Source organism: Leishmania braziliensis, chromosome 21 (genome assembly GCF_000002845.2).
Source record: "Leishmania braziliensis MHOM/BR/75/M2904 complete genome, chromosome 21".
NCBI lineage: Eukaryota > Euglenozoa > Kinetoplastea > Trypanosomatida > Trypanosomatidae > Leishmania > Leishmania braziliensis.
The window spans coordinates 593,226-617,693 of NC_009313.2; the positions used below are offsets into that span (position 1 = coordinate 593,226).

At 58.6% G+C, this 24,468-nt stretch overlaps 7 protein-coding genes and 1 pseudogene across 8 annotated transcripts; all 8 read right to left on the reverse strand.

Annotated features, from left to right (window-relative positions):
* Positions 1–240: 240 nt before the first annotated feature.
* On the reverse strand, positions 241–1,257 carry LBRM_21_1730 (conserved hypothetical protein; the record flags this gene model as incomplete). The annotated part of the gene is made up of 1 exon (XM_001564825.1): positions 241–1,257. One exon carries the CDS (start codon positions 1,255–1,257, stop codon positions 241–243), a length of 1,017 nt encoding a protein of 338 aa, XP_001564875.1.
* Positions 1,258–3,670: 2,413 nt separating this feature from the next.
* On the reverse strand, positions 3,671–5,278 carry LBRM_21_1740 (choline dehydrogenase, like protein; the record flags this gene model as incomplete). Its single annotated transcript, XM_001564826.1, has 1 exon — positions 3,671–5,278. One exon carries the CDS (start codon positions 5,276–5,278, stop codon positions 3,671–3,673), a length of 1,608 nt encoding a protein of 535 aa, XP_001564876.1.
* A 2,411-nt stretch (positions 5,279–7,689) lies between these two features.
* On the reverse strand, positions 7,690–10,110 carry LBRM_21_1750 (putative serine/threonine-protein kinase; the record flags this gene model as incomplete). The annotated part of the gene is made up of 1 exon (XM_001564827.1): positions 7,690–10,110. One exon carries the CDS (start codon positions 10,108–10,110, stop codon positions 7,690–7,692), a length of 2,421 nt encoding a protein of 806 aa, XP_001564877.1.
* Positions 10,111–11,667: 1,557 nt separating this feature from the next.
* On the reverse strand, positions 11,668–13,143 carry LBRM_21_1760 (conserved hypothetical protein; the record flags this gene model as incomplete). The annotated part of the gene is made up of 1 exon (XM_001564828.1): positions 11,668–13,143. One exon carries the CDS (start codon positions 13,141–13,143, stop codon positions 11,668–11,670), a length of 1,476 nt encoding a protein of 491 aa, XP_001564878.1.
* A 1,080-nt stretch (positions 13,144–14,223) lies between these two features.
* On the reverse strand, positions 14,224–14,658 carry LBRM_21_1770 (conserved hypothetical protein; the record flags this gene model as incomplete). The annotated part of the gene is made up of 1 exon (XM_001564829.1): positions 14,224–14,658. One exon carries the CDS (start codon positions 14,656–14,658, stop codon positions 14,224–14,226), a length of 435 nt encoding a protein of 144 aa, XP_001564879.1.
* A 588-nt stretch (positions 14,659–15,246) lies between these two features.
* Positions 15,247–16,416, reverse strand: LBRM_21_1780 (conserved hypothetical protein; the record flags this gene model as incomplete). Its single annotated transcript, XM_001564830.1, has 1 exon — positions 15,247–16,416. One exon carries the CDS (start codon positions 16,414–16,416, stop codon positions 15,247–15,249), a length of 1,170 nt encoding a protein of 389 aa, XP_001564880.1.
* Positions 16,417–17,220: 804 nt separating this feature from the next.
* On the reverse strand, positions 17,221–20,019 carry LBRM_21_1790 (conserved hypothetical protein; the record flags this gene model as incomplete). Its single annotated transcript, XM_001564831.1, has 1 exon — positions 17,221–20,019. The coding sequence occupies one exon, from the start codon at positions 20,017–20,019 to the stop codon at positions 17,221–17,223; it is 2,799 nt and encodes a 932-aa protein (XP_001564881.1).
* A 2,706-nt stretch (positions 20,020–22,725) lies between these two features.
* LBRM_21_1800 lies at positions 22,726–23,487 on the reverse strand (annotated as a pseudogene). The gene has a single exon. A coding segment is annotated over exon 1 (762 nt).
* Positions 23,488–24,468: the final 981 nt, after the last annotated feature.

Consider the following 24,468-nt stretch of genomic DNA (forward strand, 5'->3'; position numbering starts at 1 on the left):
AGAGGTGCACCGGGTGGCGACCGGCATGATGGGGGCGGCTGTGAGGCGACCTGTGGAGCGGGCGTGGGGGTGGGCAGCGCTCGAGGCAGGGGCCGTACTCTGGGCCACTGGGTCGGCATTGCTGTAGCGCGTGTCCACCGCTGCTGCGCGTCACGTGGTGGGCTTGTGACGGGCTGGGGCTAGGGTGGGACTGAACTCATGCTGTACGGCAGAGAATGAAAGCATTGGAAAAAAGGACCTCTAGTCATCATCGATATCGCGCACGCTCTGCAGGAGGTACTCGAGTGAGGGTATGTCCATGTTAAGCCGAGGGTCGAGTGGCGAGGTACCAGTGCTGGACCGATCGCCGCTGATCACCGTGAACCCGCCCCCATTGCCGAGCTGTGCGCTCTCGGGGTCGTGGGGGCTGGGGCCACTAAGGCCGAGGCCTGAGCTGTGCAGCGATGTGTGCGAAAACTGCTGGTGGGACTGCTGCAGTGTTGACTGTGGGCGAGACGAATCATAGGCGAGGTGTGGCTGAGGTTGGTCGGGGCTGGTGTTCGGAAGAGAGTACCCCAACATCCGCAGTGCCTCAACCTCCGACACGCTGAAGCGCGACTCCGCAGAAGCCGGGGCGACGACGGTAGGGGGTGAGACGAACGGTTGGCTTTCGACAGGCGAAGTGGGGTCGTTGGTGCGGGAGATAGGAACTGATGGAGACACCGCAAGGGTTGTGGTTGCCCGCTTTGGAGATGCGCCAGCCGGACCGTCCACAAGGCAGTGAAAGCCGTGGATGCACTCGTACAGTCCCGTGGAGACATTTAGCTGGAGGTGCTTAATCGCCCGCAAGTTGTTGTGTATGCTGCACATTTCCTGCTCCTCCTCTTTACCTTTGTGGCCCCTACCGCGACGGTGACTGGGGGTGGTGCTGTTCGCCGTGGGGGTTGGGGCGGCGCTGCCACGCATGCTTGACGGTGTCCACGGCGCGGCGCTGCTGTTCGGCACGAAGTCACTTACCCTTCGTCCTGACACCATCACACGTCCCGGGGCGGCCGGAGACATCTGATGTGCCAACACCTGCTCCACTCGCATGCGGATTGGCTGGACTAGGGTAGTGGGGTAGTCAGTCAGCAGCGACATGAGAACCGTGAGAAGCGCATTATGCGAGCACTGCTGCAGCATGTAGCAGGTCTGGTTATACGCTTGCTCCAACTGAGCCGCGGCCACGGCTACCGCCTGTTGCTGCTGCAGCATCGTGTAGATGTGGTTACTCTCCATGTTGTGTGGCTGACTAGGCGTCAACCCAGGGATTGTCGCCCCAAAGCCCTTCAGCCTATCGTCGCTGTGCGGTACTAGGGTGAAACCACCTGCTGTGCCACTGGAGTTGCTAGCGGGGTTCGCCTTGAGACTCTCCTCGTCCAACAGCGGAACAGAGGTGCGATGGGACGCAGCAATGTTGTGGCCATCGTGACTATGATTGTCGGTCGTGCCGTTGGTGGTATTTTTGGCCGCGGCGGTGGTCGTCGCCGGCACAAGGCCGTGTCGTTCCCCCCTTGGAGTCTTCTTTGCTGACTTCATAATTTGATTGTTTGTTTTTCCCCGACTTCTCACGAAAAAAAAAAAGAGAGCGAAGGCGGAGGAACACACACGCGCACACGCGAGGCGCAAAAAAAGAGGGGGAGTGTGAGAAGCGGGCTGAGAGGTCGGAGCAGTGAAACACAAAACGAAGGGGCAGTCGCGAGAGAGGGGTGGGGGTGGGGAGAGGCCGCACAAATGAAAGAAGAGGGGGCTCAGATGAGGTACAAGGAGAGAAGAAACAAAGTGAAAAAAGGCGGCGCTGGCGGCGGCAATGCGAGTCCGCGGGGGGGGGGGGGAGTGAGGGTGGTGGGGGTTGAAGAAAGAAGGAGAGGGGTGAGGCGCAGGTTGGCGACCGTATAATCCCTGTACACGCGCCCCAAACGCACCTGTCAGCACAAGAGCGACAACACGGCAACACAACTGCTCTTCCTCTCGCTACGTTAACGCCTCGTCGAAACTAGAAGCACAGCTGAAGCAGCAGTCGCAGTGGTACTACCACCAACGCGACGATCAACCAAAACAAGTACCTGCCCCCGCTAGCCAAGAGGACGTGAGAGAGGAGGGGGCTGAGGACACAAAAAAATCGAGTGAGAGAGAAAATTGCACCCTTGTCGTGTGTGCGGGGGTCTGTGCGTGGGGTGGCGGTCTGCGGCTTACGGAAGGGATTCAAAAGACACCGCGCAAATATGTGGGAAGCAAAGATCAAAAACACGAGCCTTTTCGCGGCCTGGCGAGTCGAAGAAAGCGGGGGAGAGGGCGGGGGGTGCCAGCAGAGCTAGGCGGGCAAGGATTACCAACAGAAGAAACGAAAAGGTGGAGAGAGGGGGGAGGAGGGGGGGGGGGTGGCACGCTGGTTGAGTGGGGTAGGGACGAAGAGAGGGAAGGCACAGTGGGTGGGGACTGACCAGTGTACGCGGACGTGTGCGTTGACAGCGGTGATGACGATGATGAAAGAGTAAGAAGGTAGCGGTGGCCGGGACGGGGGTCACACGCACACCCACCCGTGCCAATAATTCAGTGGGCGGTGATGAATAAAAAAAGGGGGGAGTGGCGTATTTAATCGGACAGCGCGAGAAACACGCGAAACGGGCGTGAGAAGAGAGAGAGGGGGGCAAAGAGAGGAGGACGTCAGTGAGGGAGGAGAGAGAGAGAGGGGGGCCGCATCAGCATTGTTTCTCGCTGCATTCTACTCCATGCACGAGGGGGAGCGTGGGCGTGTTTATGTGTGTGTGCGCTGCAACGACATCGTTGACAAGCGATAAGAAGATGCAAATGATCCCGTGCAAACAAGTGCACAGGGCGGAGAGGCGCAGGAGGACAAGGCAGAGAGCAAAGCTGCTCCCCCCTCCCTGACAGTGAGCGGGTCGGAATCAAACTCCTTCTCTTTTCTTACGCAACCCTCACCCTCACAAACACTCCCCAAACTATTCGATGAGAAGTATATGTGCATTTCGTGTCTTCTCTTCCTTTACCACGCCTTTATCTGTCGACTGATGGACACTTCAGCGCGCGGCAATCCTGGGCTCCGTACCCCACTCTCGGCGTGGCTCAGGCTCCCCACGCGCTGGGGTGTCCCCTCCCCCGACGTCATCGGGAACATCGAAGAGAACAAGAAGAGCAAATAGAAATGAGATAGGTGATCTGCGGTGCGTCGGACAGAGGAGCACACACACATCCACAAATCACCGCGACAACAACAACAACAGGAGCGTAGATTACACAATGATGCCCTTCCCGGCAAACACACAAGTCAACCTGGAGGGTCATCTGCAAGAAGGGAGAGAGAGAGGAGGCACACACACGCACATTGTGTCAGGGACGCAATAAAATACACAATGCACACGTGGCTTGCATCTGTGAAACTCATTGGGCAGGAGAAGCAACGTGCATTAAGAAACGCACGCACACCATCACGGGCGGGTGCGCATCAACATACACCGCGCGGGAAGCGAGACTCAGGTCGCAGGCGAGCAGAAGACATGCGCACTATCAGCAGAGATAACGAGAGCAAGCGCGTGCAGTGCGTCAGCCTCACCCCCGCCGTAATGATTCCTACTGCGACACTGTGCAACACCAGGCGCCATGAAAGCCGCGACAACGCACAAGACGCCGCCTAATAGACGATGCGCGTTGCCCGTTCATCGGGCCCCTCCTCCATCTTGCACTTTACATCGCACTTCTGGAGCAGCTTGTCCACAAAGCGGTCCGCCAGTGCTAACGTGTAGGGGAGTGTACTGCCAGTTAGTGGGCTCGGCAGAATGCTATGATCGCACACGTACACGTTTTTCACATCCCTGAGGCGACAGTTCTGCGGGTCAACTGCGCCAGAGCAGCTCCCGCCATTGATGCCGGATGACTCAAAGCGTTCGTGTGCGAGGGAGCCAATGATCGGTTGGAAGGGTGTCTTCTTCACGAGGCAGTTCTTCACATACGCGACGCCTTTCTGCAATATGGCAAGGTCCCCGGCCTCACTGAAGTAGCTGGGGTCAAGGGAGCCGTTCGCACTCACCTGCCCGCGACTGCGCGGCCGCAGGGGCCGTACAACGAACTGGCAGCCGTGCTCGCTCGGCATCGGCTGGGTTCCGTCGTTCGCAAGCGTGAATGGCTGAAAATGGATCTCGACATCTGGCGTCGATGACCCGGTCGAGGACCAGTACATAATGAGGTCATCCCAGCTGGAGCGGAGGCTGAGCTGCGGCCGACCGCACCAAAGGTCTGCCCAGAGCACCTTGCACACAAGCGGGTCTAGGTAGCAGTTGTGGCTATCACGGTTCTTTACGTGGAACTGCAAGACCACCTGCGGCACATCCCAGAAGTTCTTCCCAACCGAAGCGTTCACATCGACGCTGCCGCGTGACGCCGTGAGCAGCCGCGCGCTGCCAATGCTACCCGCACTCACCACTACAAGGCTGCTCTCCACATCCACCAGCTGGCCGTCTGCACGCCGCATAGAGATGCCGGCAGCGATGTTCCTGTTGCCACCGCTGCCGCGGATACCGACCACCTTGGCGCCGCACTCCACGCGAACAGGGCGGTTCAGCTTGATTGTACCGAGCAGGTACCGCTGCAGGGTGGTGTTCGCCACCCCCAGCGACTGGTCCACAAACGTGTCAGGCCTTCCGCAGCCGCAGTCGACCTGAAACTCCTTGCGTGTGAACTCACTCACGAGCGGCACGTCCTGCGATGCCGCTTCGCAGAACGCCTTAAAGTACGGCGAGAAGTTTGACGGGCGGCAAATGAGGAACTTCCCTCGCTTGCCGCGGTGCGGCACAAACACCTCCATGTTTTCGAAGGTGCGCACACGCGGCAGAAGGTCATTGCGGAAGCTCCACGGGCTCCCCTCCCAGTCGCGCTCATCGCCGAGGTTCCACGTACGACTGCCCATTACACCGTGGCCGCCCAGAACCCGCGGAGTCGGAATCCACACGGGAGCCTTGGTTACACCGTCCGGATGCTGCTGCGGCGTCGTCAGGGTGTCCTTGGCTTCGAAGCCGCGCTGAGCCACACGGTGGGCGATGGTGCTGGCCGGGAGCGTGTGGTACCACTCAGGGAACTTGCGGATATCTGCGCCTTCCTCGATGACGAGTGTCTTGAGGTTCTCCATCGCCAGCCGACCGGCAATAAGGGAGCCGCTGGCGCCGCCGCCAACCACGATGACGTCAAACGTCAGTGAGCCCACGTCCGCGGCAGCACCGGCGAGGCTAGTGACGCAGCGACGCATCTTCGGGAGGGTAAACGTGGGTCTGTCGAGGTACGGAAGAAGAAAAAGAATGAAAAGGTGGTGGTAGGTCAAAGAAGAGAAAGCAACGGAGCAGAGTTGGGGCTCGCCAGTGCTCTCTCGCTATTGCTGTGGTGCTTCCCGCTACCCTTTAACGGAGGAGTAAGCACGCGCACTGTCACGCGCGCAGCGGACCGTGTCCACGGGGACCACAGCTGCCACGGCTTGCCGAGACCTGATGTAGGAGCCCACGCACAAAATCTCCCAGTTAATGAAGGAGTGTAGGCGCGTGTGACTGTCCCTCTGTGCCTGAGTAGGGAAATCTTCTTGGGCCTATTGGGGCCTGCAATCTCGTAAAGCCCGGCTACAGGGAGGCGTGCGTGGGTGTATGAAGGGAATGCGTTGAAGGAGGGGGAAACGGAGAAGTGAAGAGGGGGGATGTCAGCGCTGCGGCGTCACCAGACTCGTGTCGACGTCACCTTTTTTCCCTCGTTTCAAAGATGTTTTCTGTTTTCAAGAAGTTTCTTGCACACATGCGAGAACTCGTCAGGCGTACCGACGTCGATTCTGCACCCTGGCATGATCTGTGCCCCTCTTAATTGGGTGAGGGGGACTTGATTGGTGCAGGGTTGAGCACTGGTGGGCAGAAGCACGGCTATGGGGAGACGAAGAGAGCGGCACTGCGGGTTCTTACTTTGTTTCCACTATGCACTCAAGCGTTCGTGAATGCTGCTCCACAGACATCCATAAAAGAGAAAAAAAATGAGAAGGCAATGACAATGGGTGTGGAGAGAGAGAGAGATGTCGAGGAGGTGGGGTGTAACAGTGATGGGGGAGGCCGATGACAGTGCCGAAGAGGACATACTGTTGATGTTGCGCGCCAACGGGTGCGTATGTGAGTTGGCATTAGTGTGTACTGAGCTACAGGGGAAGATGATCACGTTTCCCTCATGTCTATACCACTGTTCCGATACGAGTCACCGGCCATCAGAGAAGGAGACACACAGACATCCATGCCGAACACGCCCCACTACAGAGGCGAGCATGAATGAAGGGAAGAAGCAGGGAAGTATCGGGAGGAGGGGAGGGCAAAGGAAGGGGAGGGGTATGGCAAGAAACAGGGGCTCGGCTGATGAGGGATAAACTGCGACAAAGGAAAGAAGCGAAGGTCAAGGCAACCCACAGGCGCACACAGGCACGTGGGAACGACAGCATACATGGGGGGGGGGGAGTGAGGGGTGAGGGGTGAGGGGTACACACGAGAGAAGAACTGAGCAAACAGAAAAAGGGGGAGGGGGGAAGAGCGACCACAGGGGAGAAAGAAGACAAAACGGTGTGGAAAACAGACAAACAAACGCGAGAAGGGAGACGGTGAGAATGACAGTGGGGATGACGGCAGAAGTGGTCTCGTTCTGTGGCGTGCGCAGCGGAGTACGTGCGTGCCAAGTAGCACGCAACCACAAGCAAACATGCTAGCACGCGTGCGAGGACTAACGCCCGCCATCCTGCACCAGAGCTACCACAGAGAGCAGAAAGCAGAAGTAGAGCAAAATTAAGCAGAGTGTTGCGATCCTCCGGCAGCGAAGCAGCAAACTCACGAAGAGCATCTGCGCCGGGCTACACGCACTGACTCACTCAATGGCAATGATACACACGCAGGCACATGTACGGATACATACATCACATCTTATATACACCCACACCCACACACAAATGTGTGTGGGTGTGCATGAAATCCCTGTCATCACCACCATACACGCACGTGCACAGTGATGCGGAGGGGAGGGAGAAAGAGGGGGGGGGTATAGGCGCGTAAAATAAGCACATCAAAGCTGAAGCGCGTGATGCGACGCTCCTCCGCCTCTTCCTGCCACTTCTTTGCACCCTCCCCCTCTTTGGACCCCCCATCGTCTGCATTACTCACCGGGACAGGATGCGTGCCCCAGCCTCACTCCCTCGCCTAGTCCTCTACCGTATGGAAAATCCACGCTTGCGGTGCAACCACGGTGGCGCTGCTCTCAGTGTCTGCCATTCACCCCCTTGTATCTGCCCCTCAGGCACCTCCCCTGCGTCGAGCGAGCAGAGACGCATACACACCCGGGCACACCTGCATATATGTTGCACGATACAAGGAGCCACACACAGCGAGGAGGAGGTAGCCTGAGCAGTGCAGAGCCTGGAGAGATAGGGAGACACAAGACGCGGGACGGAAAGCGCCACACACACCCTACCGAAAGAATGAGTGTAGCGGGGAAGAGGGAGGAGGCAAAGGTGGTAAAGGAAACCGAATGCGCGCTGGGGGCGGAGATGCGGATTGGCGGAGTACCCTCCAGTGCACAGGTGTGTATGGACACATATACACGACATAACAACGCACAGACTCGCCCACATGCACGTACGGGCGCGCGCTCCCTTTAAAGCCCGATTGCGGAGGCGGTGGAGGGACCACCCTGGCGGTTGAAGGCGTCTTCGCACACCACAAGGTGCGCGACTAGGGGGATGAAGCGCTGCTTCGACAGTGGCAACGCGCTCTGCAGCTGATGCATCACCTCGTCATCGCTGGCGGAGATGTTGTTCATGGCTCGGTAGCACGCGATGAGGTCGTCTTCCCCCATCTCTTTCTCGAGGAATATGCGTAGGGACTCGATGCGGTGCATGAGCGGGTCGGTAGCGCTCACATTCGGCAGGTGGAACGTCTTACCGTCCAGTACAAGTTTGCTAGAGTCCGTCGCCTCACCGAACGTGGCGTCTTCGAAGTCGTCCTTGAAGGTCTTGTTGCGATCAGCCTTGAGCGTCTCGCCAATGACGGTATCCAGCGCGTGGTAGTCGTCGTCTCGTTGGCGGTCCTCGGCCTCTGTCGGCGATGTGGCCGCCGCCTCGCCGTTCAAGAAGTTACGCAGCCCCTCTTCACCGTCCGGCGTCACGCTTTTCTGCACCTCCTGCGGCACGCCAGCAGCAGCAGCAGCAGCAGCGCCAAGAGGCAGCGACACGGCAGATGACGGGGCCGATGGGGGCCTGTGCACGCCGTTGCCGTGGGCACCATTGCTCTCTGGTGTGCTCTTATCCTTGCGCGACGCCGATTTATTGGTCGACTTTTCTGCCGCTGCTGGTGGGGACAGTGGCAGCAGCGTACTCTGCTGCGGCGGTGCAGGGACTGCGAGGAATGGCGCACTCGTGCGATTCCAAGGCGCCGGCGAGGCGCCAGACGCGGCCTCCGTTGACGCCGTCGCCTGTGACTCGCCGATTCCCGTGTCATCGAGGCCGAGCATCTTCTTGCGGTTATCGATAGCCTCGCGCCGCATCTGCCAAAAAGCCCGCGATCGCGCATCCTCCAGTTCCTCTGATGTCATCTTGCGCGAGCTGTAATGACTGCTCGTGGGAGGGGTACGCGGTGGTAGCGGCTGACCGAGTGGCAGTGACAAGAGCTTGTCCTGCTGCTGCTGCTGCTGTGAGCAGGGCGCACCGCCAGGAAAATAGGAGCCTTGATAACAGCGCTGCTTGTTTGCTGCAGCCTGCCGCCTCATCTCGCGGTACGCCTCTGCGGCAGACTGCTCCTGCTGTTTCTGTAGCTCTTCCTGTTGCAGCTGCGGGGGGCTGCGGTGGTCAGAGTGAGGCTGTTGCTCCTCAGTCTCGGGGAGATGCTGCGCCTCCATCACATGCTCCTTGAGGTTGTCGTCCCATTGCTTCTCCCGGCGGCGCTGCGCCTTGGCGTCTGCCTTAGCTTTCTGCCCTTGCAGCTTGCGCTGCTCGCGCACTCGCTCGTCTAGGGCACGCTTGCGCTCCTGCAAGGCGAGCTCCTGCTGCCGCTGGAGCCGCCGCTGCTGCTCGACTAAGTTGCGCCGCCGCTCCTCGCCTTCGAGCTGCTGCAACATGAGGATGGCCCGCTGCTGCTGTTGCGCCTTCTCCGCCATTGCCGCGCCCTCCAGTTCCTTCAGGTGGTACTCTTCCTTGCGCCGGGCCGCGGCCTTTTGCAGGAGTGCCCGCTCCTCGACCGACACGACAGAGCGGCGGTCTACGCGTGCGCCTTGCACCGCCTCCTGTAGCCCTGTCAAGGACTCGCGAATGAAGCTGAGGTCCAGCACCTGCGACACGTTGGGCCGCTTGTGGGGATCAATCTGAAGCATGGCAGAGATGAGCCGTGAGAGGTTGCTCGAGTACATGGGATGAATCGGCGGGTACACACCTTTGAGAATTTTCTGCACTAGCGCCTTCATGTTGTTGCCGTCAAAGGCGTGGTTTAGGGTGGTCATCTCGTACAGGACGCATCCCAGCGCCCATACATCGCTCTTGTTGTTGTAGGGCTTGTTGAGACATAGTTCCGGCGAGAAATAGTAGGGTGTGCCGCAGATTGTATGCTTCAACTCATATGTGTTGCGCAGCACGGTGCTGATGCCGAAGTCGCCCACCTTCACAATGCCATCCTTCGTCAAGAAGATGTTCTGCGTCTTGAGGTCGCGGTGGAGGATGCGGTGCTCGTGCATGTACGATAGCGCCAGGCAGATCTGCGAGAAGCACTGTAGAATCCCCTTCTCCGAGAAGAGCTGGCCCTGCTGCTGTTTAATCCGCATGTACAGGTCGCCGCCGTTGGCATACTCCATCACAATGAAGAGTGAGCCCTTGTGTTCAAAGTGGTCCACGTAGCGGGTGATGTTAGGGTGGTTCAACGTGCGCAGCATATCAATCTCCTTCTGCGCACTCGCCCGCTCCGCCGGCTTCAAGCCGCCAAGCCGTACCTCTTTCGCCACAAACTGCGCGTGATCCTCGTTGCGCTGAATGAGCCAAGCAGAGCCAAAGCTGCCCTTGCCGAGCACCTTCACCTGCGTGTACTTTTCCATCTGCTTTCGCGGGTAGGCGTGTGCGTGTGTGCGTGCTCTCTCTCTCTCTTGGCGGACGACGAGGAATCAAATGATAACGCACGCACACCAACGTCGACAACGCCAGCGGAGACACGATCTGAAAGGGGGGACGAAAAAGAAAATAAAAATTTGATCGTGAGCGGCTATGATGGTGGCAATGCTGTGCGTTCGAGCTCACGAGTGTCAGCCGAGTGAGTCTTCTTTCCCCTGATCTTCTCCTTTTCCCTGCAGCCTCCCAAATCTCTGTAGAATCAATGACCTTCGCGTGGTCTCTGTAGGGTTGTGGTGATGAATATGCGGGTGAGGTGGGGGAGACAGCGAGCTAGGCCCGCCCGCCACTAGCACTAGTGCTACCTTCTTCGCCTTTGACCGAGGTGGTCCACTGGACACACGCACACAAGTAGGTGGTCTGCGTGCCGTTGAGCGAACGATTTTGGTGGTCTCGCCTCGTCGTGGTTGTACTTGTGCCATACGATAAGTTGATGAGGAAGAGAGAGGGAGAGAGGAGGGGGGGGGGCGTATTGATGCCCCCGCTCTTTGATATCCCCTTTTTTTTTGGCTGTTTTGCGCGCCTCTCCCTCGTTTTTCTTTCGCTTTTATACGAGCCCGAGCGGTGTCGATGCACTGCCGTCATGCAACGAGGGACGTGCGTGCGGGCGTGCGTGTGTGTGGGTGTGGGTGTGGGTAGGGAATTTGTGTGAGATGGGCTTCGGAAAGGGGAGAGGGAGAAAGAGGAAGAGTGGCCGTGTTGAGTGTGAGGCGACAGCGGGTGGGGGGCACGACGGTGATAGGCTCTTCTACATATATTTCTGTTCTTCGTTTTCTCTGTTTTTTTTTTCCTCCTCTCTTCAGCACACAGAGGACGGAAATTGTCCGGGTGTTACGCGCAGGCGGACGCACACACCATTGCGTACGTGCGTGTTGAGGGCAAGCGCGGCGGTGCGGGTGTGAACGCCACAGTACATGAGCGCACCTGCACAGAGTTGAGGTCGGCCGGTGCGAAAGACGGTAGTCCAATGAGAGCGCGGAGTGGCGTGCTTGGAAGACGAGATCAAGAGAGGTGCGCAAAGCATGAGTTAAGCACATCAAGATGGTAGCACTTTTACCGAGAGAGGAGAGAAGCCCAGATGCACGCGCATCCTGCACTGGCAAGCGGGAGGGAGTGGGGAATGCGTGTAAGCACGGAAGAGAAACGAAGGACGGAGGGAAAAGACGTAGCACCGCTCCGCGTCTCCGCCACACACCAAACACATGGGCAAGCACACCTCAATACGCACGCCCAACGAACGTGCACCCATGCGCCATCATCACCGCCGCCCTACTTAGCCTCGCCTCCTGCAAACTTGTGGCTGGCTGGCAGCGCTTCTATACATTTTGCGCACGAAAAGGAGAAAAAAGCACGCGCATGATCGAACATGGCGTGGGGGAGGGGTGGGGGGACTGCGCAGGAGACCGCACACAGAAGGGTGGAGGCAGAGACAGACTGAGACTGAAGAAGGTAGGAAATGCGGATTTGCGCGGTGTTCTCTCCCTCTTCTACTGTGCTGCGATGTCCGGGTTGACGATGGTCTTCGTCATCGCTTCCATAGCCGCATCATTGGCGAGAATGGTCTGCCGCAGGTTGTTTGTTTTTAGCATCTGGTCGCTGATGGCGTCCTCTAAGTTCTGCAAGTTCGCGTGGATCTCCTGCAGGGTCTCCTCCGTCTGCCGGCGAGCCTCCGCGGCAGCCAGAGCTTGGCTACGGGACTCGCTGCGCCACATCTCCAGCTCGCGAGTCATACTATCAATGTCGTCGTGAATGGTCTCCAGGAACTTGCCGAGTGGGTTTGACGCCTTAGTGAGAAGCTGCAGCTGCTCGCGTAGCTGGTTAAGGTCGCCGTCGCTGAGTACATGACTACCGCTGCCGCGGGAGGCGGTGTTCTTGTTACTACGGATTATGATGCCGCCGTCCGCAGGAGCGGCGCCGTCACTGCTCACCTCAGCGCGGCGGGCAGCGGCCTCCTGATCCCGCTTCGCCTTCAGTGCCTGCTGCCCGAGCAGACCCTTCACTTCGGCGTCCTCGCCCACGGCAGCGGTCCGGGCTGCCGGTTTCACCTCATACTGCTCCGCCACCTTCTGCCAGTCCGCTTTCTCATCGTCCTCACTCTCCACATCTGCCTTGCCACGCTTGCCTTCGCGAATGACACTGACCGCCGGCGCCGCATCCGCCCCCGCTCTCTGCGCTTCGATAACCTCGTGCGTCGGCTTCGGACGCGGCGGCGCCTTACGCGCACTCGTTGTCGCGGTGTCAACGGCGTCCACCGACTCGCGCTTCTTATCCTCGCGGTGACGGTGTCGCTCCATCTCGCTGGAGGCAGTGGTCGCGGCGGCCTGGCTGCTCTCCTCCTTGGTACGGCTCGACGACTCTGTCACTGTCTTCTCCTTTGCTCTCTCTGCTTCCCGCCTCTTCTCTTCGTGGCGTCGCCGGCGCTCCTCCTCGCGCCGCTTCATATGTTCATCCTCGGATCCCTGCAGCGCCGCTTTGGCTTGGGTCACCTCCTTATTGGACGACGACGCACGATCATCGGCTGCAGCAGGAGCGGAAAGCGCAGGCGACGGCGCAGCAGCAATTTGTTTGTCACCGCTCTTCACCTTTTGCAGTGCTGACTCCCTTTGCGCCGGCGAAAGCGTAGCGCACTTGGCGAGTTGCTGGAATAACTCGTTTGTCTTCTCGGCCTCTTCGCCGGCGACGATCTTGCTGGGGCGTGCGGCGATAGGGGTGCCAGTGGCAGCCTCGACGGCAGCGATCAGCTTCTCCAGAAACTGCACCTTTGCCTTCTTATCGGTTACCTTGCTACTGTCCAGCTGATCGGCGTTGAAGATGCCGTCAGGAAAGCCAGTCGCCCTCATGACGGACATGACGATATCGTGGATGTACCGGAATGGTGGCCGGCTCAGCAGCTTTTCCGTGAGCTTTGGTGCCTGGATCACCGCCCCCAGCTCCTTCTGCGTCTTCTCAATAATGGCCTCCATCTGTGCCTCGGCAACACACGACAATGTGTGTGTGTGGGTGTGTGTGCAGCAGCAACAGCAAAATGGCGCCAAAATGAAGAAGAGGAGCGACGACGAAACGACTTGACGCGGCTCTTTGTTCTCGGCGTGGATGAGAGTGCGAGTGGGTCTTGGCTTGACTGGGTGTGTCGAACACCAACAAAGGCACACGCACGGGCGCTGGTATCAATCGCACGGTTTCTGTGTTCTCCCTCGCGCTCACGGCTTGCTGGGAGAGGAGAGGGTGGCAGTCGTTGATGGGATTGAAGTCTGTCTGTGTCTCATAGCCCACACTTGGTTCTCCTCTCGCCTTCTCTTTACGCAGCACACAAGCTGACAAGGGAAGGGGTACTAAAATAATGCGCTGTACGAAGCTGCGGCATCGACAGTGTCACACGCGGAGAGGCAGTCAGGCATGGATAGACGTATCCGCATACGTAAGTATATAAACCACAAGAGCAGACATGAGAAGAGGAGTGAAGAGAATGTTGCGCAGGGGTGAGGGAAGAAGACGAGCACCAAATCACAGCAAGTCGCGTGCTACTTGATTGTCCACAGCGATCCTCTTTCCTTTGGTAAAGGGAAGCGGTCCGCGAGGATGTGGGCACAAGGAGGGAGTAAAAACAAAAAGAAGAGAAAGTCCAGCAGCTGAGTCGCTGCTGTTGCGCTTCGCTGCATTCTGCTGTTTTCCTCTCCATTCGTGAATCTAAACCGTGTGGGCCCGCTGATGGGGCACCTGCGTGTGTGTGTGTGTGTGTGTGCACGTCTGTCTTGGCGTGCGTATGTGGGCTAGAGTGCGGGGTCATGCGCGCATCTACATACGCCGACACACATCAGCAGAACACGTGTGCCCTAAGCAGATGTGGCGGTCCTATGGTGCGGGGTCTGGGCATCGGAGCCGCTAAGAAAAACCGACACGGTAGAGGTGAGGCAACACACCGCACGGATGTCGTGTGCAAAATGCGGTCAGTTTTGCATTCTCCTCAGCGTAGGGGATACTCGGCAGTGATAAGAGGTATGCATCAACAGAAAGCCCCTCGTGCTGGGCAAGCGAGAGGGCGACTACTTCTGGTCGACATCTCGTCTCCGCCCTGCGCCGTTGACTGGCGTCCCCTCATTGAACCAGCCCAGTGAACGCAATACGCGAATCCACGCTTCGTCGCCGCTGTAGTGGTGCAGTGCGTCGTCTATGAAAAGTTGTTTTGAGTTGAGCAGCAGCGCATTGTACGCGCGTAGCACCTCCTGCGACGCCTTGAGGCGCGCAGCACAGGAAGGACAGGCTGGGGCTCCCTCTGCCGGTATCGGGGATCTCTGATCGGACCGGCTTGCTGTGGCTACCGCTGTAAGAGGGGCGGCACCAGAGCATTGCACGCCAGCTAACCCTGGTCGAGCCGCGTGGCTGTCTGGTGGTCGCCGTGATGCATACGGGGCGGCGACTCTGCGGGCAGAGACCGAGGTTTGGGCACTGCGATGTGCTGGCGGTTCACGTCCGGACATCTGACGAGAAGTGTTGAGTGGGAGAGGGTGGGACACAGCGATGTGGGGAGCCAGTGCGACTGAGGTGTTACCGGCTTTTTTGACCACAGAGCAGGAGGCGCACACAAGCAAACCCGAGTATGGGCGCCGGCACGGAGACGCGTCTCGTGACTGCCTCTGTGTGTGTGTGGGTGTGTGTTTCAGGCGAAGATGGAGGGGACACTCCAGCGTACCATGATGCATATGAGTATTGAAATGCGCGAAGACCGAGAAGCAGAGGGAGAGTGAGGCGGTGATGAGGGGCATGAGAGAAGGGGTGGTGGTGGTGAAAGCGGTCGAGCAGGAGTAGTTGAGTAGAAGGAGACCCTTTATGACGTGTATGTGAACACAGCGACGGCATCGCCTCGTTGCTCGCCCCCCTTCCATCCTCCGCACCCTCCCCTTCTCTTTTACGCACACACAAGAGAGAGAAAGGGAGGGGAGGGCGGCACAGGGCGAGGAGGAAGCAGAAAAGGGCAGAAGGGCAGAGAAACGCAACTCTGTAGACGCACAAGTCAAACACACGCCAGAAACAAACTCGCCCATTACCCATAAGAAGTCCACACGCCGTTAAGCAGAGTTCGGGTCTGAGTACAAACGGAGTCGTTTGAAGTTGCTCTCGATCATCTTCGTGAAAGCCGACTGAAACTGCTTCCGCCACAGCTCCTCGTCCGCAGCGTAGCGAACGACAAGCTCCCGCCAAGTTTTGTTCTGTAGTAACTCCAGCTCCGAGGCGTTCACAACACATTGCCGCTTCTTTGTCTTGCCGCTTACATTTTCCTTGACGTAGACGTGCTTAAAAGTCTGTGGCAGCGTCGTCACCTCCTTGTTGTCTTGGGTCCGCGCCACCGTCAGCGGGGCGAAGGCTTTCTCCTGCTCAAGCAGAAACTGGTAATAGCGGTTGCTGAGTACGTAGCGCTTTCCAATGTGCGTGGCGCTATCGAGGCCGCTCACGTCTTCGTGGAACTCGCCGACGCTGTGGCAGGCGAGCAGCGCCACACACTCCGCCTCGGTGAGGCCACCGAGGGCATGCAGTATCGCCATAATCGAGAAGAGTTTCTGACTTGGGTCCTTTGGAATGTTGCGCTTGGGAGTCGCGTCGCTGTCGTCGCGGCCCCACTTCCACTGATCCAGGATTGCCTCGTAGGGGCCGCTCAGGTACTTGATGCCGGCAATCGCAGCGAGCGAGGCGACATCTTCCATGGAGGAGGTGGGATACGTGTTCGACAGGTAGTTCATGACCCCCGCCACGTCGTTTAGCCCCTGCACCACTGCGCATGACTCGTCGACCGTGTTGGCTGGAAACCCGGCACGACGCGCCGCCAACACAAACGCGACGCGAATGCTCGTCGCCGCCAAATCAGGGCGGAACTCAAACTGCTTGCACGCAGATGCTACCACATCCTCTTTAGCGTACTTCGGCTTTATCTTCGACTCGTCCACTTCAACAAAACGCCCCGCTAGCCAGCCAGCGCAGAGGCAGGCAACACACATCAAGATTAGCCACGTGTGATTGATGTGTTCCCATGACTTGTACGGGTTCGCCTCCTCCGTGTCCTTCCGACCAGGCCCGACACTCGGCGGAGCGGTAAACGTGTTGTGACGCGTGCGGACGGAAGAAGAGGAGACGCTGCCTATCGCAGGCGCTGTGTGCGCGAGGCGGCGAGTAAACAAGGCAGCGCTGCACCACGCCGACAGCGAGGAAGATAGGCAGATGGCGTTACTCCGATGGAGCAGCATAGTTGGTGTCCGCGCAACAGCGCCGCCGCCCCACGCACAGCAAGATGAACGCAGCATCAGCTGATACACACCACAGACGTATACGAGCACCTTCACACCGGTGGCGAAGGGAGGAGGAGGAGAAGGAAAGAGAGTCGTGGGAAGAGGAGGGAGTCCGAGCAAGTAGGTCTGTGAGAGTAGATGGTGGCCAAAGACAGAGAAAGGAGGAAACCCGGAGGGGACGGGGAGAGGCAGGGCCAAGTGGTGAGGGAACCAATAAAGCGATTCAACTCTCCCTGTTGCTCCCGCCCTTATCTTCGAGCTGAGGAAGAGGAGACACGTAAACAAAGTGGTGGTGTAGTCACAGCTCAGCCCCCAGAGACACATCGAGAGGTACCTCAGCTGACGGCACTCTTTGAAGTGGTGAGGGAGGGGCAAGCGCCACAACAGGAACACATGCACAGAGATGGACACAGGTTGGGGCTGAGCATCTGCAGACATGCGCGCACACGACAGGAAGAAAAACAGCTCAAGGGTGTACACAGAGGGAGGGAATAAGACGTGCTATTAAGAAGGGGATGGGGGTGACGGTGGGGCTAAAGAGCAACAGAAAGGGAAAGGGGGGGGGGGAGGAGACGCAATAAGACGAGCCACTCCATACACGCACATACACACATGCGAGATTGTACTCGGGGTGTGGGCACGTCAACGCGTCAGTTCGGATTCCTTCAACCCTTCCCTCTAACTGACCACTTGGTGTGCCACCTTCACATCCTGCGCATTTCCTCTCTCCCTCTCCACTTTTCGTCCTTCTCTTCCCTCTCCTCAGGCGTCGTCGTCGCCGCTGCCCACCGCCTTGCGGCGGGCCACCGCGGCAAAGAAGTCGTCGCACACGTCGAGAATCTCGTTGAGCCGCTCGTCTGCTTCGCCCTTCGCCGAGACCTCTATCAAGTCCTCCATCTGCTCCGAAAATGTTCGCACCGTCGCGAGGCAGTACTTTCGGATCAATGCAGGCTGGTCGCACCCCAGTAGTGCATCCATTACCCCCGCCCACGCATCGAGGACGTTCTCGGAGGTGGAGTTCAGCACCTCCTGCACCTGCTCCATGACAGGCGGCATCGCATGCATGTTGCGCGCCACGGCCACATTCTCGCACTCGAGCTGCACCCGAATCAGCACCGTCAGAAAGTCATGCGTTGTACGGAGTGTATTGTCTGTCTGTCTCAGCATGGGGATGGAAAAGCGCGTCGTGTTGGCGAGTTTGTCGAGGTCGTTCGTAATCTTCCCCGCAGCTCTGTGGATGCGGTCGACGACGGCGCACAGCAACGCCTCCACCTTGCACACACCAGGGAAGTGCGCGAAGGCCTCGATGCACTGGACACTCACCCAGAAGAACGTCACGTAGTTTGAATCTGCCGTGAGGCAGTGGAGGAACAGCAGCAGCGGCTTCAGCGCGACCCAGCCAAAGATGCCGAGCAGATTTTTCTCAATACACCGCTGCTGGTAGGCGTTGACGATGGTGATCACCTCATTGTAATGCTCCACTCCGAGGCGCTGGATGTGGAGCTGCGTCAGCACGGCGTCCTTCGCAGCTGTCATGTCTTGATAGAAGCGCTCAACAAAACGGCGTGTCACGCGCGTCTGCATGCCCATGGTGACCGACGGGTCCTGCGCGGCGCTCATGGCCGCACGGAGCAGCTCGTAAGACACACCCATCTGCGCCTTGTCAGCGCGGAGCTGCGAGAGGAGGAACTGCACAAACCTCTCGCCCTCCAAGTAGTTCTTGCGCAGCAGCAGGCGCACGACCTGTTCCACGGCCTGCACATCGATGAGCTCAGAGATTCCTGGTTGTGCCATGATCAAGTCGAGTGCGGTTCGTACGCCCACAACAACCTGATCAACGTCTTTGGAGTCGAGCACACGGTGCAGCAGCACGTTCAGCCGAAGGGCCTCCAGTGTCTGCAGGTCAGAGGGGTTGGGCTTCGACATAGCACGTATTCGATCCAGCGCCGCCGTCGAGAGGTGGGAGGCGCAGCGCAGCATGCTGGCTTCAAACTGCAGCTGAATCGTTTTATGGGACCACCCATTCCCCTCCAGCACCAGTAACATGTCGTCTTCCGCCGCCGCCGCGCCATGCAGCTGCTTGACAAAGCTGGCGTAGTCGAAGAGCGGCACCTGCATCACATCAATATGAGAAACAAGCTGCATTGCCAGGTCTGTTTGGTGCAGCGCCAGGCGACGACTCGCGCACTGTGCCAGCATCTGGTACGCTTCCCTCAACCTGCGCAGGTACAAGAAGCCGCACGCGTCGTGTTCCTCCTTGCGTAGGGCCTCCTCCTCAGCTGGCGTGATGGGTGGCGGTGGCGGCGACGCAACGCCGCTACTGCTGGGGCCCCCATTACCCTTGTGCTCGGCGTCACCTTTTCGGTAGGAGAGTGTTGGTGCTAGACCCATAAGGGCCTCCGGCTGCAGACCGGTCATGGTCAGCTCGCCGCCCACGGTGATGCCTATCGCCCGTTGATCTGAGAAAGTGTCGGTCATGGCCAAGTCGGAGAGCGGCATGCGGTACTGCGCCCTGCCAACGCAAAAGGACGGCGCGCAGCGCAGGTTCCATAGCGCCACCGAACCATCACTGCCGGCAGTCGTCAGCAAGTCGGCGTTGTGCCGCCACCACCGCAGCCGCACCGCGTCGCCCTGCAGTGTCGTTACGGTCTGTACCGCCTGCAGCGGGTAGCGGGCGTCGTAGACGGCCACGGTGCCATCCGAAAATGAAACCGCCACAATGGAAGGAAGAAGGGGGTTGAAGTCACCGCAGTGCGCCACGGCTGGACGTCCGCCCGCGCGGTGACAGAAGAAAGCCACTCCGTTGCCCTCTGCGGCACTCCGCGTGTCTACCAGCATAACGCTGCTGTCATAGGTCCCACTCAGCACCACACTCGCGCTCCCGGGAGCCCATTCAGCAAACAGGACCGGCGTCGCCGCATCGGTGTGTCGGTGTGGGGCCCACTGCTGCACCGGTAGAGGACCTCCCGTCAGGTCCCACATGTACACAGACGTGTTCTCCGCGGCGAGCACGCTGCTCTTGCTCACGCGCTGGTTGACACGGACTGAGCGCACCAGCGTGGAGGCTGCCGGTGCGCTCGGAGACACGGTAACGTTCGAGACCGCCGCCCCCGAAGAGCTGGTCAGCAGCGCGCCACATGGAGAGAGCAGTCCGCTACTCTCCTTGCAACTTTCCACAGCCACATCGCAGACCAGCACACGGCCACGACTGGAGCCAAGGAAAAGCAGACCTTCGCACCACTCCACACAAGACATCTTTGTGCCCTCTGCCATGTCCAGCCACCGCATGCGCGCCGCTCCGTTCAGAGACGGCACGGGCTCGTCGAAGGGCATTAACCCAACCGCACTGGTGCCCATCAGGGGGCTAAGCGAGACCGCCAAGGCGTTCTCCGTGTTGTGCAGCGCCATCTGCGCTGAGGTGAAGAGCACTCCTGGCGCGGCGAGTGGAGTGCTGCTCGTTGCCAGGTCTGCGTGGTTGCTCAGCAAGCCCCGCAGCTGCTCTCGTTTCCGCCACGAGGAGGCGGCAATGTAGTCCTGCACAGTGATAATGCTCTGCGCCATCGCTCCCCCTTTTTGTGTCGCTCTGTGCGCAGCTACGAACTCGCAGCAGACACACACACACAAAAGGTTCAAAGGGAAATCGCCCAGCCAGCCGCAGAACGCAGCTGCAAAGCGGCAATAATGAGATGTCGGTGTGTGCTTGAAGGTGCGCGTGCGTGCGTGCACATTTCGTTCGGGTGCTCCCTTTCCCTTGATGAAGGCTTCGGCTACATACGGGAACGAAAAGCGAGGTCAACCTTGACTCACCCTTGTGTGCGCGTGCGCATCTGTGAGTTTGCAAGATACACGCAGATCGGAGAAGCAGCTCCCCTCACGTGGGGCAGAGAGGGAGTGAGAGGAGGAGGAAGAGGGACAGAGGAAAGGTCAATAAGAGAGAGAGAGAGAGCACGCAGGAAGTTTCCAGGTACCAGCAAGCGCAACAGTGTCTACATGTGCAAAATGAGCAGCCATTCTGTCTCGAACTCCTGCTAGGAGAACTACAGAGCGAGATAGACAAGGCACCACTGGCACTGGCTGAATGGAAAGGCAATGGAGAGAAGAAGGTGGAGGAGGGGGACTAGGCCAAGCACAAAGGAGCTCGGGAGGAGGGGGCGGGTGAGCGCACTACATAAGCAAGCGCAGATACGCACCTTAGGGCACAGATGGGGAAAGAAAGAGGGGAAGACTTCTATTGGAGCAACCACCCTCCCCCTCGTATCGACACTTCCACATTGCTGTTAGCTATGTCGTGCTCATCTCCTGCGCGTTTCTTCCCTTCATGGGCAGAGCACGTCAGCTCGAAAGGGCGCCCTTTTTCTGCTTAACACCTTCCTTATCTGGCTTGCGCTGATCACTGACTCGTGCGCTTCCTGCTCACTCCATCCATGAGAGACGAGTGCATCACGTCAGGAACCTTCGATCTGGCTCACACCACCCACAAGCACATCGGGCGTGAGGCACTGAGGGTAAGAGAAGCACAAAACGAGAGATAGAGGGGATGTATAAGTCCGGCTTCTCGCTCTCCCATTCCATCCCTCGCCTTCTCATGTGTGCTCTGTCCCTGTGCCTGCGCTGGTCCACACGCGCATGCGAAACGGGAAGGAGAGACTCATGCGCGCCTGTGTGACCATCACGACAACAGTGACGGTGTCAAGACGGTCCTGTGCACCTTGTTAGGGAGGAGAAAGAAGACACACACACACACACCTGCAAAAGAGAGAAACACGCGCAAAAATGAAGCGAGTACACGTAGCCCACCGTCGAGAGAGAGCTGGTGGAGGCAGACAGGCACGCAAACGTTGAACACACACGTGTGGAGAAGAGGAAGAGAATAGCGCGAAGACAGGTTTGTCCCCATCGTTTTCTCCTATCGTCTTCCCTCTTTTACCCTCCTTGCGCCGGTGCTCGACATGTACAGAGCAGACACCCCTCTTACACTCCTGTACGTCGCTGTGTCGATGTCTCTCTCTCTCTCACGTTACGCCAATACACAAGGCCTCTCCTGTCCCTCTCCAAAGCCATAAGCACTGTTCTGCATCCCACGCGCGGTCGAACACATAAGCAACAACAACACACACACAGACACACACCGCACGAGCACAACGAGTTTTCCCCCTCCCTCGCCTGCTCCTCCACCGTTTGGGCTTTTTTTTTGCCGTTGTCTTCCGGTTTGCGCGGTCACAGTGGGCATGGAGGAGTGCCGGCATGCGAGAGGGTGTGTCTTGCACGTACGCGCACAGTGAGAGAGGAGGAGAGACAGTACAGAGCCAAAGGCAAAGGAAAAGACAGACGGCGCCACCTCTTTCTCGCTGTCGCCTCCATCGTGGAGCGACGTCATTCTCCATTCTCTCGACCGCAAGACGAAACAAAGCTGAAAGCGGGGGAGGGGGGAGGCCGGGGAGAGCGCCAACAGGGGGGGGGGGCAAACAAATGGAAGAGAAAAAGAGACGCGTAGTGCGTCGCCACCACGTACGTCCCCCCTTTCCCCTTCCTCCATACTACCCTGCGCCAGCGCCCTCGTCTGCAGTCGCGATTGGAGAAAAACATAAGCAAGGGCGCAGCAGGGGAAACAGGGAGGAGGAGTGGACACGTAGGGTCTTTGTCGCCGTTCTTCCCTTTCACAGTCGTTTAACGCATCTGTTGCCGTCCGCGCGTGCACCGACAAGCGCGTATGAGGAAGTCAGTATATGGGAAGGGGTGCATGCGCACGGATGGGTAGAGTTTTTTTCTATTCTCCTCCGCGTTTGCTTGAGGGAGGCACTCAACCCAGTAGGTCTCGTTGTGTGAACGTCGGCGCTTAGCTTCCTCCGTGAAGGAGTACTGGTCCCCAACACCGCGAAGAGGTGGCCTACATCATTGGGGGGATAGTGGGAGTGGGGGTGTACACCACATCGCTGTCGCGTATGAGTGAGCGAGCTCGAGGGGGTAAGGGGAAAAGAGAGCGAGAGGGAGGAAGAAGAGCACCGTGTCAACGTGCCGCTCGCGATGCACGCGCACCCTTCTTGCAACAGAAATAAAGAAAAGAGACCGACGACAAAATATTTCTCAGTCGTAGCAGCAGCAGCAGCAGTTTCAATGGTGGTGCCGCGGTCAGCCACGATGGCTGCGCAGCCGCCGGAACGCCCCATGCCAACAAGGGCGAGGGGCTCCAAAAGTCTCCTCTTTCCATTCAGGCATGGCGCTGTGTCCTCCAAAGCAACAGCGGTAGCCGTCCATCTGCCACTCCCCTCATTCGCCGTCTACATACGCCGGCAGGCACGGCTATGGCCGTGATGGCAAGAGAAAAGAGCTGGGGTGTGGTTGGAGAAAAGAAAGAGTACGTGGGTGCTCGCCACCTATGTCCACACAGCAGAAATACGCTCACTCAATGGACTCATGCTCCGTCGACTCCATCGCCACGCGCCGCCGCCTCTTCACGCCCGCAACGAACAGCACGTGCCAGGCGTGCACAAGCCCCGCAACAAGCAGCCCGTCAGGAGCAAGGTATGTTGTGACCATGAACGAGGTCTCGGTGCGCACCGCGGGGTTACACTCCTGCTACGCGCTCAGCTACAGCATGCGGTGTGGCGCGTTCACGTACATGCCGAACAGGAGATGGTTGAACCCTATCACACACATCACTCTCACAATGAATGCCATGTTATACAGCGTGTTGAGGAGACTCTCGAATGGGCGCGTGAAGACCAGCGTTTACAGCGCCGCGCTGAAGTCGTTCATGATGTGCAAAATGATGTAATGCAGCAGGCCCCCTTTGCCCGGCAGCACGATCAGCGCGCTCGCGCACAGGAAGTACATGAAGTTCATTATGCTGTACTTGAACAACGTCCTACTCAGGCACTCTAGGATTGAGCTGCTCAGATCTTGCGTCACCTTCGTGAGAAACACGACGGGGTCGCGGTTGAACGGGAATATCTCGAACAGCATCGAGACGTACGTCGCGTCACTCAGCCCTCTCGCCGTGATCAGGAACGGGTAGAGCACGGCGATCATCTCGCCACATTGACGAGAGTCCTCCCCAACCACGCCCACCACAAGGCACGTCAGGAAGTTCTCGAATGGCCCGCACACCTCAACGTCTCACGCTGAACGGCAGCAGAACGTGGCACAACAGAAGCCTCACAGTACCCCACCGTCGACAGGTCATTCTCAGACAGCTTGAGCTGGGGACGGAACTGCCTCGTAGACAGGAGGTACGTCTATGACTGCAATACGCACATTCCGCAGAACAGCCCGCCAACAAAGATCGCGAATCGGTTCATTTCATCCGCCAGCTACAACTCCTCCTCGTGGCGCGCGGAGAAGCAAGAGGACGGAGAGATGAAAGTGGCTGCCGCGGTATCAAAGGAGGAGTGGGTATTGCTTGATGGCTGTCGGTGCGGCATATGGCGTTGGGGGAAGGAGGGGGGGGGGTACACGTGTGTGGGTGTGGGTGTGTGGGTGGATGGGTGTGGGTGTGTTTGCGCATGTCATTGGGGGGAGCCAAAAGGAGAGGAAGGCGAGATGTGCGTGTCAAGTGCGGCAGAAAGGAGCAGGGGCGAACGGGTGGCGGCACTACCACCGTAGCACGAAGCGGATACGTGCCGGCAGCGTCTCACTGCCTATTCCAGCACGTACTCAGAGCACTTGGCCACGAGTACGCCGAGGTGGTGTCGAGGGCAGATGGTGCACCCGCGTAATCTGTGATGCCTTCCGCACGCACCCACCCAACAGCGAGAGAGGCTCAAGCGACCCATGGGGGTGGGGAGGGGGCAGGCGATCAACATGCAATAGAGACACACGGACAGTGGTACACTGCGGGGGTGTCACGGCGTGCTGTTGAGCAGTCGCTGTGGCTCGGGGTAAGGAGAGCTGTCTTTTATTGTTTTGCTGGCTGGTGTTTTGATTTCTTTCCCGTGATGGTCGTGTATGCGTGTATGGATATACAATGGCTTCACGCAACACATGGATGCATTTCTTTCCGAGGGGTGCACT